The 16,227-nt window shown below is 40.3% G+C and overlaps 1 protein-coding gene across 1 annotated transcript in view; it reads right to left on the reverse strand.

Annotated features, from left to right (window-relative positions):
• Positions 1-14,834, reverse strand: part of NCAPG2 (non-SMC condensin II complex subunit G2) — a 55,434-nt gene extending 40,600 nt beyond the window's left edge. Inside the window, exons 1-6 of the mRNA XM_075045477.1 lie at positions 14,226-14,834; positions 13,419-13,513; positions 10,384-10,575; positions 9,244-9,358; positions 8,578-8,735; positions 7,553-7,687 (exon numbers count right to left, since the gene is read on the reverse strand). Coding sequence (XP_074901578.1) covers positions 7,553-7,687; positions 8,578-8,735; positions 9,244-9,358; positions 10,384-10,575; positions 13,419-13,493 — 675 coding nt within the window. The 5' untranslated portion in view covers positions 13,494-13,513; positions 14,226-14,834. The remainder of the gene's footprint in view (positions 1-7,552; positions 7,688-8,577; positions 8,736-9,243; positions 9,359-10,383; positions 10,576-13,418; positions 13,514-14,225) is intronic.
• Between the last annotated feature and the right edge of the window lie 1,393 nt (positions 14,835-16,227).

Consider the following 16,227-nt stretch of genomic DNA (forward strand, 5'->3'; position numbering starts at 1 on the left):
AGGAAATAAGCCCTTGCTCTTCTGGAATCAGCAAGATCTGCCCATGGAATTAGAGCCTTACACAGTATCTGTACAGCCAACCTCACTCCAGCTCATCTTACAGATCAAGTGAAGGCATGCAGCTTCTGAGACTTTGAAAAATTTGATCATACATAAGGGTGAGTCAGCCATCTCTAAGGGTCCTTTGTACCTGTGTTTTTTCTAGCCAAAAATAAATCAGGAAAATTAACAAGGAAGTGCAATAGTAAAGAGCACATTGGCAGAAGTTCAAAAGGTGCACTGAACAATTAGCAGAGGTTCAAAGGCACTTCCATCAAGAGCTGGACCAAATAGGGAAAATAAGGCTGAGAATGCCAGACACACTTTGAGCTGGAATATCATAGAGTAGGGGTAGAGGGAAGGAAGCATATAGGTAGAAACTGCCCTTTATTGGAACTGATAGCTTAAATGCCTTCAGGTCAAGAAGTAATTCAGAAGATCATAAAAATCAAAATCTAAAGGCTAAATACAATGTCAAGATCCTTGTCTACAGGTCTGATGGAATTCTTCCTGATGTCAATGAGAGCTTCTTCTACCAAGAAATAAAAAAAATTGAATGAAAAAAAGTCACTTATCTCCAGCCTTGGTGATATAATACACATATTGGAGTCCCAATGGTACACTCTTCTATCAACATCCCTGGCAAACCAAAAGGTCAGGGGAGTCTTGACCTACAGCTCCTGCCTCAACTACACAAAGATGGAGACAAACTCAAACTCATCTCATCTTCTACAATCCCAGCAGCAAGACAGATGAAGAAAAGTCACAAAGTAGCTTTCAACCAATTCTTTTTTGCCTTAGATTTCAACAGATTGACCCTGATCCTGAAAATGATAATAAGTGCCTCTAATTTAATCTGCTGCTTGTGGTCAATGGATCTGAAATGATTACTATTGTCAACAATCTCAGTATCCTGAGAGATAAACTTGTGATAGGTGAATAAGATTGTGAACTTATCATCTTTGGGGTTAATGCATTAACAGTGTTGGGCATCTGGTACTGCTGTACTTGTGGACGCAGTACATGTGACTTTGTCAGTTGTATACACACACTAAAGGTTAACAAGGAAGAAGAAAGTAGGAAAGGCCTACCTCTAAAACACAATAATATATGCTCTGCAGGGCTCTCCAGCTGTTTGATTGGAAACCCCACCTGAACAAGAATGTTTTCATAAATCACACAGATATAAATTCAGAGAATCGCTCCAGTAATACAGCCTGCAAATAAGTGTCTGAGAAATATTACTCTGTGTTGAATAGCACTATCTGGGAAGACAGAAAAACTGAATTACCTGATCTTGCAATGAGGTGTAAATGTGCAATTCTGCATCAGTTTAATCTGATCTAGAACCAGGATACTGCATTTCTGACCTTCCCCTTCCCTTCATCCCTGCATATGATGAACCAGTCCAGGCAGTTAATCTGGCTGAAAAATAATCTTACTTGGAAAAAAAACCTGATCAGCTACCTCCTTCAGTATGAATGCTCCACCTTTGAGCATTCATATTGTGGAGAGGAAAATAGGAATGCTAGCCCATGGCAACACATGATCATTGCAACATGGAGTTATATTAGCTTAAGCTGCTATGGAGCTACACTCTGGGATGCGTACAGTAAAAAGAATTAGGTATCCTTCCCTTAGGAACTGTAGAACAAGCCTGCAGGCACTAAAGGGAATATTAGCCCTGATATACAGAAGTTCAGTTTCATCCCAAGGCAATTCATAAATCGTGTTGATATTTGGTATGACTATTAGCATTTTAGAAATAGACACAGAATGTAAGAAAAAGGTCCAGCAGAGATACTGTGGGCATGTTGGGCATGTTTGACACGTTGCTACAAGAAACCTACCATTGGTGAAATGAGCCAGGCAGAGAAATGAGAGAACACGCATGAGGTGTGTTGTCACTAAAACTAAACTCCTTCAGGATGCAAAATCCCCAACAGAAGGACTTGCAACAGAAGTACAATAGTTTTATAGCAACTGGAAAATGGTTTGAATACTTTAAATTTCAAGACACTTAATCTCCTGTCTGTAGAGCTAGAAAAATCCCAGACAGTTACCATTCTGGATCTGTACTGGTAGTTCACACATTGAAGTTGGATTTCAGCTTGCAAATCGAGACATCTAAATTTGGATTTTTAAGTCCCTAGAATGTTAATTGCCTGGAGAGTAATTCAAGTGACCAGCTGTTTAGTAAATGTTTTATGAAGCTGAATTGTTCTGTTGACTCTGTTGAGTTGGGGCAATGTGCCACTACCTAAACAGGGCAATTTTAAACACTCACATGGTTTTCCAGAAGGCAGAGATCTATGACAGTTCCAGTGTTTTATGTGCCAGCCCCATGTGGATGTCTGAGGCAACTTAGGTAATTTAATGTAGCACAGGTCATTCACTTTTACTTAAGCAATTAAATCCTTCCCAGGACCTGTCCTGATTAGGTTCCTGTGTAGATGACTAAATTGGTTTCAGACACATAATTTAACTGGACCCTATCTTGGGGTCTTTCCAGAATGGGTTGTGGTTCCCCTTTTATTTTGAACTAGTTTCTTCAAGGATGTAAAGTGATTTGTGTATTGGGTTTATGTGGCAAGGTTTTGGTAGCTGGGGGCCTAAAAGGGGTGGCATCTGTGAGATGTTGCCAGAAGCTTCCTCTATGTCTGATAGAGCCAAGGCCAGCCAGCTCCAAGACAGACCTGCCGCCAGCCACGACCGAGCCCATCAGTAACGGTGGTAGCACCTCTGCGATAACACATTTAAGAAGGGGGAAAAACTGCTGCGCAACAGCAGCTGGGAGAGACGAGTGAGAATATGTGAGAAACTGCCCTGCAGACCCCCAGGTCAGTGCAGAAGGAGGGGAGGAGGTGCTCCAGGCACTGGAGCAGAGATTCCCCTGCAGCCCGTGGGGAAGACCATGGTGAGGCAGGCTGTCCCCCTGCAGCCCAGGGAGGTCCACGGGGGAGCAGATCTCCACCTGCAGCCCGGGGAGGACTCCAAGCCAGAGCAGGTGGATGTGCCCAAAGGTGGCTATGACTCCATGGAGAGGCCACACTGGAGCAGGCTCTTGGCAAGACTTGTGACCCTGCGGGGGACCCACGCTGGAGCAGTTCATGAACTGCAGCCCGTGGGAAGGACTCACATTGGAGAAGTTCATGGAAAACTGTTTCCCATGGGTGGGACCCCATGCTGGAGCACGGGAAGAGTATGAGGAAGAAGGAATGGCAGAGACAACATGTAATGAACCGACTGCAACCCCCATTCCCCATCCCTCTGCGCCGCTCGGAGGCAGAGAAGGTAGAGAACTCCAGAGTAAAGCTGATCCCAGGAAGAAGGGAAGGATGGGGGAGAAGGTGTTTTTAGATTTGTTCTTGTTTCTCATTATCCTACTCCATTGCTAATTGGCAATAAATTAACTTTCCCCAAGTCAGGTCTGTTTTGCCTGCTTTCTCATGGGGGGCAGCAGAGGGGGAGGTGCTGATCTCCTCTCTCTGGTGACCAGCAATAGGACACATGGAAATGGTATGAAGCTGCATCAAGGGAAGTTCAGACTGGACATTAGGAAAAGGTTCTTCACTGAGAGGGTATTCAGTCACTGGAAGAGGCTCCCCAGGGAAGTGGTCATGGCACCGAGCCTGTCAGAGTTCAAGGAGCATCTGGATGATGCTCTTAGTCATCTGATTTAGTTTTAGGTAGTTCTCTGAGGAGCAGGGAGTTGGACTCGATGATCCTTATGGGTCCCTTTCAACTTGAGATGTTCTATGATCTCCCTGTCCTTATCTCAACCCACAAGCCTTCTGTCATATTTTCTCTCCCCTGTCCAGTTGAGGAGGGGGAGTGATAGAATAGCTTGGTGGGCACCTGGTGGTTAGCCAAGATCAAACAACCACAACTTGCCAGGTAAACAGAGGCATAAGAGAGTTCACTTGCTACCAAAATAGACTCCCATTAACAGATCACTGAAGAAACTGCAAGGGTGAACTAAGTGATAGCAGAATGATGCACTGACTGAAAAAGCCTTGTTGGATGATACAAAAAGCTTCCTCGACTGTACCAATACTCAAATATAGCAGTAAGGTTAGCAAGGCATTTTCCAAATGGAAAAAGAAGACAGAAAAAATCTATGACTTACAGCAGCATTTTCAGAAGTTGACACATGTATTCAGAACGTTTGAGCTTTAGGTCAGAACATGAAGCCCAGCTGGCAACAGGTCAGTAGTGGTATACCCCAGAGATAAATACTGGAGCCAACACTGTTTAGCATCTTCATTAATGACCAAGTTGATGAGACAAGAGTACATGCAATTTTGCAGCCACATCGGGAGGAGTGGTTGATACACGAGACTGGGTGCTGGTCAGAGGCACCTTGATGAGCTGGAGAAATGTGCCAACAGGAATCATGAAGTTCAACAAAGGGAAATACAAAGTCCTGCACCTGGAAAAGAATAACTCCATGCTCCAGGACAGGCTGGGGGCCAACCAGCTGGAGACCAGCTTTGTAGAAAAGGTCTTGGGGTTGACAAGTTGAACAGAAATCAGCAGTGTGCCCTTATAGCAAAGAAGGTCAACTGCATTCTGGGCTGCACTAAGAAAAGCATTAACCAGCAGGTCGAGGGAGGTGATCCTTCTCCTCTGTTCAGCAATGGTGAGGCAAATCTGGAGTCCTAACTCCAGTGAGGGGGTCCCCAGTACAACAGAGACATGGACATGCTGGAGCAAGTCCAGTGAAGGGCCACAAAGATGATTAAGGGACTGGAACATCTTTCATAGGAGGAGAGGCTGCAAGAGCTGGGCTTGTCTAGCCTGGAGAAGGCTCAATGGCATCTTATCAATGTATAGAAATATCTCACAGGGGATGTAAAGATGATGGTAACAGACTTCTCAGTGGTGCCCAGTGATTTGAAAAAGGCAATGGGCACAAACTGAAATACAAGAAATTCCCCTTAAACATAAGGAATATTTTATTTTATTTTAATTTTTTAAAAATTATTTTTACTGAAAGGGTGATTGAACACTGGAGCAGTTTGCCCAGAGAGGTTGTGGAGTCTCCATCCTTAGAGATATTCAAAACCCAACTGGCCACGGCCCTGAGCAACCTGCTCTAGCTGACTGCTTTGAGCAAGAGTGTTGGACTAGATGATCTCAAGACATCCCTTCCAACCTCAAACTCTGTAATTCTAACATTAGTGCTCAGCAACATTACTTACTTAGGAATAACCAGAAGAAGAATTAGGAGGAGCAACTATTATTTCCCCTCCCTCCCATGTTAAACTTTTTTTGGGGGGAAAAAAACCCAACACCTCAAAAACCAAAACCAAACCCAGAGCATTCCTAAATAGGTATAGATTAAAATCAGTAAAAAGTATGAGAATGGCATCCTTGAATATATTTCAGAACTTATCAGGCTTGGAAATGAAGAGCCTGAAGCTTTTTCAAGGCCTGAAAGCCCTAAAAAGGGAGATACCCTATCAAGTTCTACCCACTATCATAATCTAATAAGCAGGTCAGGTCCAGAACTGGATCTGGCAACAATGACTATGGACCTGTCAGCTGTGCTGACAGCCCTTGTAGCTTTTTGTAAAGAGGTTTAGGCTAACAAACAGACCTGAATAATATTAAAAAGATATTCACTGAAATTAAGAAAGCTCCCCAAGCCCAATCAAAGTTTTCAGCATTCTGAATTGATGCCTGGCAGGCAATACTAGTAATTCAGTGGCAAGAACTGATGAGAAGATTAGACATAATCAGTAAGAGTCTATATTTGTGAACAGTGGTTTAGATCCTTCACCTTTATCAGAAAGAAATGGATGGTCTAACAGAATGCAAATTCAACTCCCAGCTGGGAGCTGCTACTTTCAGTCCATCCTTCTAGCCATAAAGCTAAAGATTCAGGATTAAGGATTCAAACCACTAACAATCATATGCCAGAGCAAAGAGTGCAGTAAGGCGCTCTCTATATCTACCTAGAAAGAGATAGGAATATGAAGAAGAAAATATGACAAAATGTCAAGAGACCAGAAATCACTGGGAAGAGCAAAAGCTTGGGCAGAAAAGTAAATGTGTGAAGTGTGACCAAATCTGCATATTCTTGTGGAGCAAAGGGGATGTGTTTTGATATGCCAGGAAAAAGATTCAGTACTAAGTCTGATTATCACTGCTTTTTTCCCAAAATAATAAAAAAAAATCAAAACAAAACTTTTATTCTGAAGGCTGTGTTTCACCCAAAGATTCAAGGTACAACTTTCTTTAGAAAATCTCTGTAATAATTAACATGTGTTATAATAAAAATCTCACAAGATATGGAAGAAAAACATAACTACAAGACATTGCTTCTGAAACCTAGATAGAAGCTTCATTTTATTTATATAATTCCCAATTATTTACTGTGTCTATATGATTATAAAATATTAATGAGATGCAGTGGATTCAAGTAAAACAGAAGAAAGTAATTAATACAGAATCAAATATAGCTAAGGCATTTTAAGTACTGTGACAAAGAACACATACAGGTACACACTTTTTCAAGAGGACAAAAAATGACCTAAAATGAAATACACCAAGGACATAAAACTAAATGCAAAATCAGTCAATAAAGTCTTACCTGTCTTCCCTCTTTCTACCCTTGCTTTCTCTCCTTCCTTTCCCAACTCTCACATTGCCTTAGTACATCCCAGTTTTAGTCAAAACGAAAACATCTTAAAATACAATGTGTAAGTAACAAAGAAAATCACCTTAGTGTCAGGTATCCAGAAACCTGGTCTATCAAACATTTAACCTAACTCATTTGCTACCACCATTTTTAAAGTGCCATATCCCTATACTGCCACAATCACGCAGCAATCTCAGAGCTCATTTTATGACAGAAGTTCATATATCCCATGAAAGGGAATATATATATATTTTAAACAAGCAAGGAGGAGTTAGAACTTCAGAACCAATGTCAGGTTGTCTTGTCACATAAACAGAAAAAAAAGCTTGGATACTACTATCTTGATGCACAGGCATAAACTAAAAACTACAACACAGCAATTCTTCACTGAGAGAAATGTAGGTAGTCAAATAATTCTCATTTTGCTGTAACGTTGGGTTCTTTTGCTACTTTTAAAACAGACTATGGCAATGCAATCTTATAAATGGAATCACTAAGAAGGGAAATTATTTTGCTGCAGTTATCTGTCTCCAATAAAAGAAAAACTGCTATAGAAGAAGACAATTATACCAGGGAATGGTTTTAAGTATTGAGGGACATGCACTGGAAGCAAAGCAGTTGGTTCTTATTACCTCAGGATACAAGGACTTGAGTGATGATTTAGACATATACTTTTACACTTTAGTCTGGAATAGAATAAAGGGTTTTCCAAATGAAACAGAATATCAGGCATTTATAGCTTGGAGTCAGAGCTGATTTGTCTTGTATTGCTACTTACTGTACTGTAAAAAAAGGCTTAATGCAAAATCGTTAAAAGTAACCAAAGCCCAGTCACGTAAAATCACAGTAAGATAAAAGTTTGCCTACCTCTTCTTTTTTAATGTGTTTTACACTTATAAAACACTGAAGCAACAAGTCCTTGACTTCATCACTCTCCTCTGAGTCATAATCAAAACAAAGTAATATCTGATGTTGATTCCATATACGAACTACATCTGCACCCTGACAGGAAAAAAAAGGCAACATTATAGTGAAGTAAGTATAGCTTTAATGTGAAGAAGCATTTAAAGGATTTTACATGAGTTTGAAATGCATTGTTACAGACAGAAGATTTTCAGATTGTAAAATTACGAACACTAATTAATTGACTTTCACCACATCACTGGGAAAATTTACAAAAATATGTGTAACTGCAGAAATACTGACTTCCAACAACTGAAGACATGCTCAAGTACAGAAAGAAAGCTGCTGTTTCATGTAAAATAGATGAAAACTGTATCATTGCACTTTTGAAACTTTATAAAATGAAAGCAATTAACAGGGGAAAAAAAACCAGAAATAAGTAAGGAGATGTTTATTGGGTTAGGGCAAAAGTCGTATGCCGCAATACTCTAAGTACCTCACATTTAAAAAAAGAATTTCAGCCCGTTAATAAAGAAAAAGAGAAATTATTTTCAGAGAGATACAGAGTAACAGAAAATGAAGCTTCCCACGTAAGAAGTCTCTATAAGTAGCTGAACATAGTACTTAAACCCCTAAAACTCTAAAAAAAATTAACTAAAAGAGTTATTGCTATTGAAATCTCGGTCATTGAACTTTAGAAATAAGTGAAGAAATAATAATAAAAAAAAAAGTAAACAACCCCAGTTCTCATGTGAAACTCATGCCAAAAATCTTTAAAGTTTGTTCTAGAGAAGGCAACATTCTCATATGCTGCTTATGCAATCAACACCTAAAAGACACTTTGTAACCAACATATATCTTAGGTTTTATTAATTGAGAAGCACTAAGACATGGAAAACAAGTTAACTTGAAATAAAAAATAGTTTAGAGGGATAATCTTCCTTGGAATATTCAGTAATAATCTAAAAGTCAATATAGCTTCAGCATACCGTAGCAGCTTTATTCAGGCTTTTTTTTAGCAGAATGATAAATAGAGTCTTCCCTAGCTGCTCCTTCCCTTCCAGTCCTTTCTCCCACCACATTTCACATACACGTTGGATAGCGCCCTTTAGGACTTTTTCAGATTCAGGTAATGCAGGAAGAACACCTACAACAGTAATAAAACAATTATTTAAAGCAATAAATCAAGTTATTCCTGTAAAACACTAGTCTGTTAGTACACTAACTAAACCTCACAATGTCAACCAGCTCTTGCCACATTTACACAGCTTGATGCCTTATTCTCACTGTGGGTATTTAGGCAGCTTTGTTAACTCTAAGGTTTTGGCCAAGTTTTTGGATTAGTAACAATGGAATCTTAAGTTTTGCCTTAAAAGTAATATAAGCCACAGAATAAGGGAAGTTACCTATCATTGGGTGAACAGTGATTGGGAGAAAGAAAACTATTTAAGTACCAACTTCTAGATTGTGTAACTGATTTTTAAATGCTCCCTTAATTTTCTCTCATAAGTAAGAGTTCAAATCCGTACCAACTTTTCTCCTGTAAATTCTGTTCCATAGGCCAGTCAGGTCAAACAAAAAACCGTAGTATACTCATCTGCTAAAAAACCAGTATAATGGTATAATGTTGTATACTATAACAGGTAAGTACGCACCATTTAATATAAAAACACATTCTAGAAGAGCTTTGTAGTTTACAGTTTCATCCACTGCAGGTATGGAAGCAGTAACTACAGCTGTCACTCCTTGGATCACAGCTACAGTTTGTTTCTGAAAGAAAGGAACGTTGAGGAAACAATTCTGCAGTTTATTTTATACTCAGAAGATAATTACAACAAGAAACAAACCTTAGCAATAGAGAGCAAAGCTGAATTGTTATTATGCTTCCATTTTGAAGAAAAAGTATACTGGCACCCAAAACCTATCAAATAAGAAGAGGCAAAAAAGCATAGTTTTTTGAAATATACATCCATTTCAAAAAATTTGAAAAGGGCTTTCAGCTCCAGCTAGCAGATAATCAGTGACTGTACATGTGTACCCATTCCTCCATTAATAACTTCAACTGCAACAAAACCAATCAAACACACATCCATTTCAGAGCTAAAAAGACCCTAACTAGCAGGGTCTTGTGCAACTCAAAAATGTGTAGATCTGCTGACTTTAGATCCAGGTATGTGATTCTATAGTCATCTGTACATATGATGCATTTTCTACAAGCCTCTAGGTCGCCCTAATGATTTCCCCACTGCGTTTCTTTTTTTCTTCTGAAACTAAATAACCTTTTCCCCCGATATTCTCAAGACTATGTGGAATACAGTGCAGAAGGCAGTATATGACGGTCTGAGTCAGAGAAATTCTGTATAAGCTAAATTTGTGGGAGGGGCATTCAAATCTAGGTTTCATGATCTTCATTCAATAAAATGACATAATAAAACAGGTAGTGAATTTCTTATAGTATATGCCAGATACTTAAGGAACATCTGAGATCCCAACATTTATTTACTGAAATAAGATATACAAAAAGCCCACTCAACTCTAATGAAAAACCTAAGTCCCATCTTTCATAATTATAATTATCAGCAGATCTAATCTTTTGTAGTATAGGCCACTCATAAGTTCAGCTTAACCCAAGCACGACAGTTAAGAAGTCAGTTAAGAATGGGGCAGGGATGTGATGTTTGGAACTGACCTTGCTTGATAACCCTTGCATGCTTTCAGGTGCTATGGAAATACTCCATTTTATTTCCCAGAAAATATGAAATACTCATCATATTCTTATTTGACAAGATTTTTACCATTTCTGGAACTCTCTCAACTTCCATGTCATCATTATTTTCATTATCTTTAACCCTCTGCCATGTTTCCACAGGGTTCTCCATCAAACTCTCTGTCATTAGCTGCGTCAGTCTCTCCCATAGTACTTCTTTTTGCTTTCTTGGCAATTCTTGAAGTAGTTCATTCAAGTTGAAAGGATCAAATGTATTTTTCTGTGAATGGTCAGAAGATATCACACAATTCCACATCAGTGGTGTGGCTTATATTTCATCATCATATTTCCTAAAATTAACACTTTTTTTTACATTAAGGATTCATTTCCATTCCTCTGCAGTTGTAGAGATAAAATACCTTCTAGAAGTTGTATTTCTTTAAAAAAAGTATGAAAAAGTCCTGCTGCTTAACTCTTTATCATGAAGCAAGAGTTCTTCTTTTAAGACTAAAGTCTTTAGCCCTTGGTAGCAACACTACTAAACATAAATCACATACCCGTAACACCAACTTGTCTCTCGTGTTCCAAATACTTCATTCCCAATGGAGACAATTCCATACCCTTAGTTAAGAAGCCCACAACTGCAAAGAAATTAAAGTCCCTGATCATATCTTTGCTATCTTAAATATAGATAGATGATGGCTGTTGAAAGAAAATCCTTATACAAGGACTAGAAATGTTACAGTTGTAGGGACAGCACTACAGATTTTGGAGTACAACGTGTATATAACAGTGCTCTGTATACCTCACTATGTTAAATGCCCCCCACATCAAACCTAGCTCCTGTGCACTTTAACCCCATACTTCCCTCTTAAGTTCTACTGAATGGGAAGCCGCTGTTAGTCTTTATAAGAGACTTCACCATGAGACTGATCTGAACTATTTCCTCAGAAGAACCTTGCTAGAAGAATTTACCTCAGAGACACAAAGAGCCTGTTAGCATCAAAGAAGGGTAGGCAACCTGCTAGGAAAGGGAATATGCAGAGAAAAGATGAGAAGAAAAAACAGACACAGCCAAGAGGAAGTACAGATAATTTGGGGGATGTAATTTGTGATACTGAAGTGAAGGTTTACCAGATCAGAAACACTTCAGAGAAAAGAGGGAGAACGTCCGTGATCTTGAAATAAAAATATTTTTAGTTTGCAGATACACTAAAAAACAGGAATCAAAAAGATAAAAAAAAGTTGAAGGGAAAATGGAAAATAGAAAATAATGAAAGAAGCAGCAGTAAGTATTAGAAGGTTCCCAGAAGGGTATGCGAAGAAAGATCCTGTTACATATTTATAACAGAATTTCTATCCTATTCTACAGCTGGAAACAAATACAATAAAACAAAGGCCACACGGGGAGTTCTGCAGCCATCTACTTCAAACAAATCCAAAAGACAGGATATTAAGATTGTACTGTTTTGAACAAAAAGAAAGAATTCATAATAAGACTAGAGCTTTCTGATCTTTCTTTGGGATGATATGAGATACAATTATTCCAAAACCTATGAGGGAAAAGGATGTCATTGAATGATAGTCATATCTGTGATTCCTATTTTCCTGTCTAAGAAATAATGTATTTTCTTGAATTGGAACAGGATTTAGTGGAAAAATTTAACAGCACCTGATAAAGTGAAGGTTTCAAAAGGAAATGAATAAAATAACTCGGGTCTTTTAGACAATCAAAAAGTAATCTGGATATTCATGTTCCCTTACGCTATGAAGGCATGAAAACAGTTTTAATCAATATATTCATTATAGCTGGTGACATACAGTTTCCAGAGATATTGGCAACAGCTGAAAAATGTTGCAAGACAACCCTTATAAATCGGTTATGAAAAATAAAGGGATGAAAAAACAATTTTTAATCCAGATAGACCAAGACATGTTAACATAGATTACTGGATGAAGATGGCAGAAACAACGTGACCAAATTAATTGAAAAGGAAATACTGCAAGTACCATACATTATCTTAAACAGAATAGTACCTTGTTAATGTGTTTAGATTTGGGGAAAAACGGGAAGGAGGCTACAAGCAAAGGCAATCTGGTAATAAAGTTGTCATCTATAATTACACACAGGACTGCAAATGAAAAAACTAGCAAATTTCTTGGAAAAAGAGATTCAGTTATGTTTGGGAGACAAAGATTTCTAAGCTTATTACATAGGACGTGATGCCTATCGTAGAAATCATAAGTTTAATACATTTGCTACATTAGTAAATTAGTTTGTGCCTCTGTGGACATAGAGGTCAACTGATCCACTTACTTTATCCTGATCCGGTTAATATTAGGAAAATACTGATTAGAAAGCTTAAGAAACTAACCTGACAATACCATTTATTAAGGCTAGCAAAAGATGTTTAGAAGAAATCATGTATATCTTAATACCAGACAGATTGAAGCTTAGTGGAAAACACCACAATGCAAGTTATTATTTCTGATTACTATGCAGTATCATATAGAAAATGTGAGAATGAACTTTTAACTAGTAGATTTCAGTGGATTTGTTTTGTTGGTCCTCCTGCTTCTCTCCACACTGCATTTAGAGAGAGCAATCTATCCCATCTCTAAAACATTCAGTGATAAAAAGAACTATCAAGTACTATTACACACTGACTAAAGAATAAGTGGACAGCCTAAACTACCAAATGAATGAACAAATACTAGTGAAACATGCCTCTGATATGTTTGTATATTAGGTCATATTCATCACACAGCAATATAGTCTTTCATAGGTTGATAAAAAAACAATAGTTCATTAATCCCAAATACGTACTTTTTTTTTTTTTAAGTATTACCACGGTAGTAATAATTTATTTAAAAAAAAATGTAAGCTGTATATGCAACAGCCAAATATTAACAAGTTAGTTCCATCATAAATAGCAAAATTTCAGATTCTACAACTTTTTCAGCTGTGTTCCCTTAAGTACCATTTGAACTTATTTTCTACAGCAATTATTCTAGCACTCAGGTACCAGAGAAATAGCTTCTGGCCCTATGTCACAAAACTTCTGCACTAATAACAGACTTAAGATTTTATTAGTCATGCACGTGTTATCATGGCTTACTTACAGGATTCTGAGTATAACGCAAGAAGTCTTCAACTGACTCTTTAGACACAACTTGTAAAAATGCTTCGCGTCTCATTGTGGTCTTGGTTTTTCTTGCTTTATAAACAAAACAAAATGTTAGAGAAAGTAGTGTATCTCAAAATAAGACCATTTTTGGTCTCAGCGAAGAATGTATGAACTTACATTCTTCATCTACGTAGTTATAAATAGAAGATGTTTCCCTCTCCAAAGTACTTGACAGATATCTGAATTGGCATTTAGATTCTTAACAGCACTAGGCTGCAGTATTTGCATGCTTTCCTTTTAGTTCTTTTTTTACTAAATAAGTCTTAAAACAGAAGAACTTTTTAATGGATACTTTGATTTTTAGAAAGAACAGTGTATCCAGCACATGCCTATTTAGTTAGCTGTCATTCCTGACGACAGCATTTACTTGTGAGAAAAGTACTGATGGGCAGGCAGCAAATTATTCTCTCCTTTTCTCTCTTGTCAAGCGAGGACTGTGGCAAACGGCCAAGGCCGCTTTTTGGCACCAAGAGCGCCATTTCCGCACCTAGGCATTCCTTCCACCCCAGGTAATTCCTGACGTGTTTTTCCCACCCCTACCAGCCGGGAGACCGCCTTACGCAGCCTTTGCGGTGTGTGAAGTCGTATGACAGAACGGGCCGGTTGCCGACCGCAGGGCACCGACCCGGATCAGCCAGGGGCCGGTCGCCCGCCGGGCTACCGCCCGGTCCCCGGCACGGCCCCACAGGCCGCCCTACGCCGCCGGTAGAAGAGGAAGCGGCAAGACAGACGGGCCGCTTACCTAGCGCTGCCTCAGAAAGAAATCCTCACAGATCGACGGGTTACGGTTCCAGTAACGCGGAGCTGCCTGCACGGGAAGGAAACGGAGACGGCGATCGCACGGACTGACGCGCAGGAGAAGCGCCTGCGCCTCTCGGAAGCGCTGCCCAGGGAAGGAGCCCGTCCATACGAACGCCCCACTGCCGGAAGAGGCACCAGCCCCGGGTGCCCCTCAGAAACGCGACGGGACGCCCCTGGGTCCCCGCGCTAGCTCACTCCCGCCCCGCGGAGGCGAAGCCCGGGCCCGGCCCCGCCGCCGCTTTCGAATTCTCCCGCGGCGGCCGTTGAGCGCGCGCGCGGGCGGGCGCCGCGGAGCTCCCGTCTCGCGAGAGCTGAGCTCCGCCCCCCCCACCGCTGAGGGCGGGGCCACGCCCCTTCCCGCGCGTGGCCGCGGCCGTTGGAAGGCGGGGCCTGGCAGGCGGGGTTGCGTCCCCCGGCCCCGGCACGGGACCGCGTTCAAAATCCGACTTTTCGCCTTTTTTTTTGTTTGTTTGTTTTTTAGTTTTGGCGCTTGCCGCGGTGGGGCGGTACGGCGATCCGAAGGGTAGAGGTGTTTTCAGTCAGGTGCCGCCGGTAGGGCGGGGTGATGTCTGGTTCCTCGCTGCTGCCTCCAGCCGAGGTCAGCGCTGGTCCCAGGCCCCAGGCCCCGGGCCCCCTTTTACGAAGGAGGGGGCTGAAGAACTCGCTACTGCTGCCGCTGCTGCCGGGACTGCAGAAGGCCCAGAGGAGCTGGGATAGAGGAGGTAGCATGTAGGTAGTATGTCCCTGGGGAGGGCAGGCCCAGGAAGGGGCACGCCTGGACAGCCGCAGCCCAGGCAGCAGTAAGGAGCTCAGCACAGGCCGTGCTTTTCCGTTTTAAATTTGGCTACACTGAAATGCTGCTCTACTGCTTTCACTTTATAATAAAGACTGGCTCACTTACGCATCTTTCCTCGGAGGATCAGTTACCCAGAGGTGGCTGACAGGGAGTAAATCTACATACCAGCTTACCGTTACCTTCCTGGAGCTAGCTACCTTTTAAGTCTCCATGCCTTCACACAGGGATAAGACATGTTTAGTTAAATTCATGTATAGGCCTAGGATACGGTACGCTTTCTTCCATGGATCTCAGGTAATGTGGATGTACTACTCTTACAAAAACATTTCTGCTAGCTCACAAAGCCCACATCCTATATTTGACTACACTGGTGACTTTTTTTCTCCAAGAATGTTTTTGTTGCTAGTGTTGACAGCTACGCATTTAATCTTAGTCATGGCCAACAGTACGTGTATTACAGAGTCTTCATCCAAAGTGATGAAGAGCTAAGCAGGCTACTCATGAGAATTTATAGGAGACTATGTAGGCCAGATGATATTTAAACCTTGATAACTAAGGATTTTTTTAATGTATCAGGAAATGCTGCTTCCTGTTTCTTCTCAAGCTTAATTTGCAGTGTTCAGAAATAGGTGGACTCAGTTCCTTGAATTAAGCATAATCAGCTTTCAAATTCTGTAATACTCCCCGTTCCGTTTGTTTGGGCTCTTTTGCAAACGAACAGTCAGTATGTCTTGTTAAGGGCTTAATTTATATCTTTCAATTTTGCATTTTCAGTACCATAATAGTTCTCAGTGTTGTTGACTGTTCAGAAGAGGTAGGTGCTTGACTGAAATCGTTTACTTTCAGTCTGTGATAGCAGTACAGCATATGCTGCTTTACTGTGCAAACAAACAGAAATGCAACACTAATTTCCATAAAAGTTCTCACATCTGACTGGACTTTTCTGGATTGTAATTTTTAAAAGCATGATGTAATTCAGATTTTATTTAATATGTAAAAATTCACTACTTTTAAAAGTAGTATTTATGTCTTCTGCTAATATTTTGATTTTTCAAATAGAATCTTCTTTAACCATCCTACCTCTTACAGTATCAGTTTATGTTCAGGATTAAGACTTGCCACTGTTTTCTGCCATATATACTTGACT

The sequence above is a fragment of the Buteo buteo genome, chromosome 2 (genome assembly GCF_964188355.1).
Source record: "Buteo buteo chromosome 2, bButBut1.hap1.1, whole genome shotgun sequence".
NCBI lineage: Eukaryota > Metazoa > Chordata > Aves > Accipitriformes > Accipitridae > Buteo > Buteo buteo.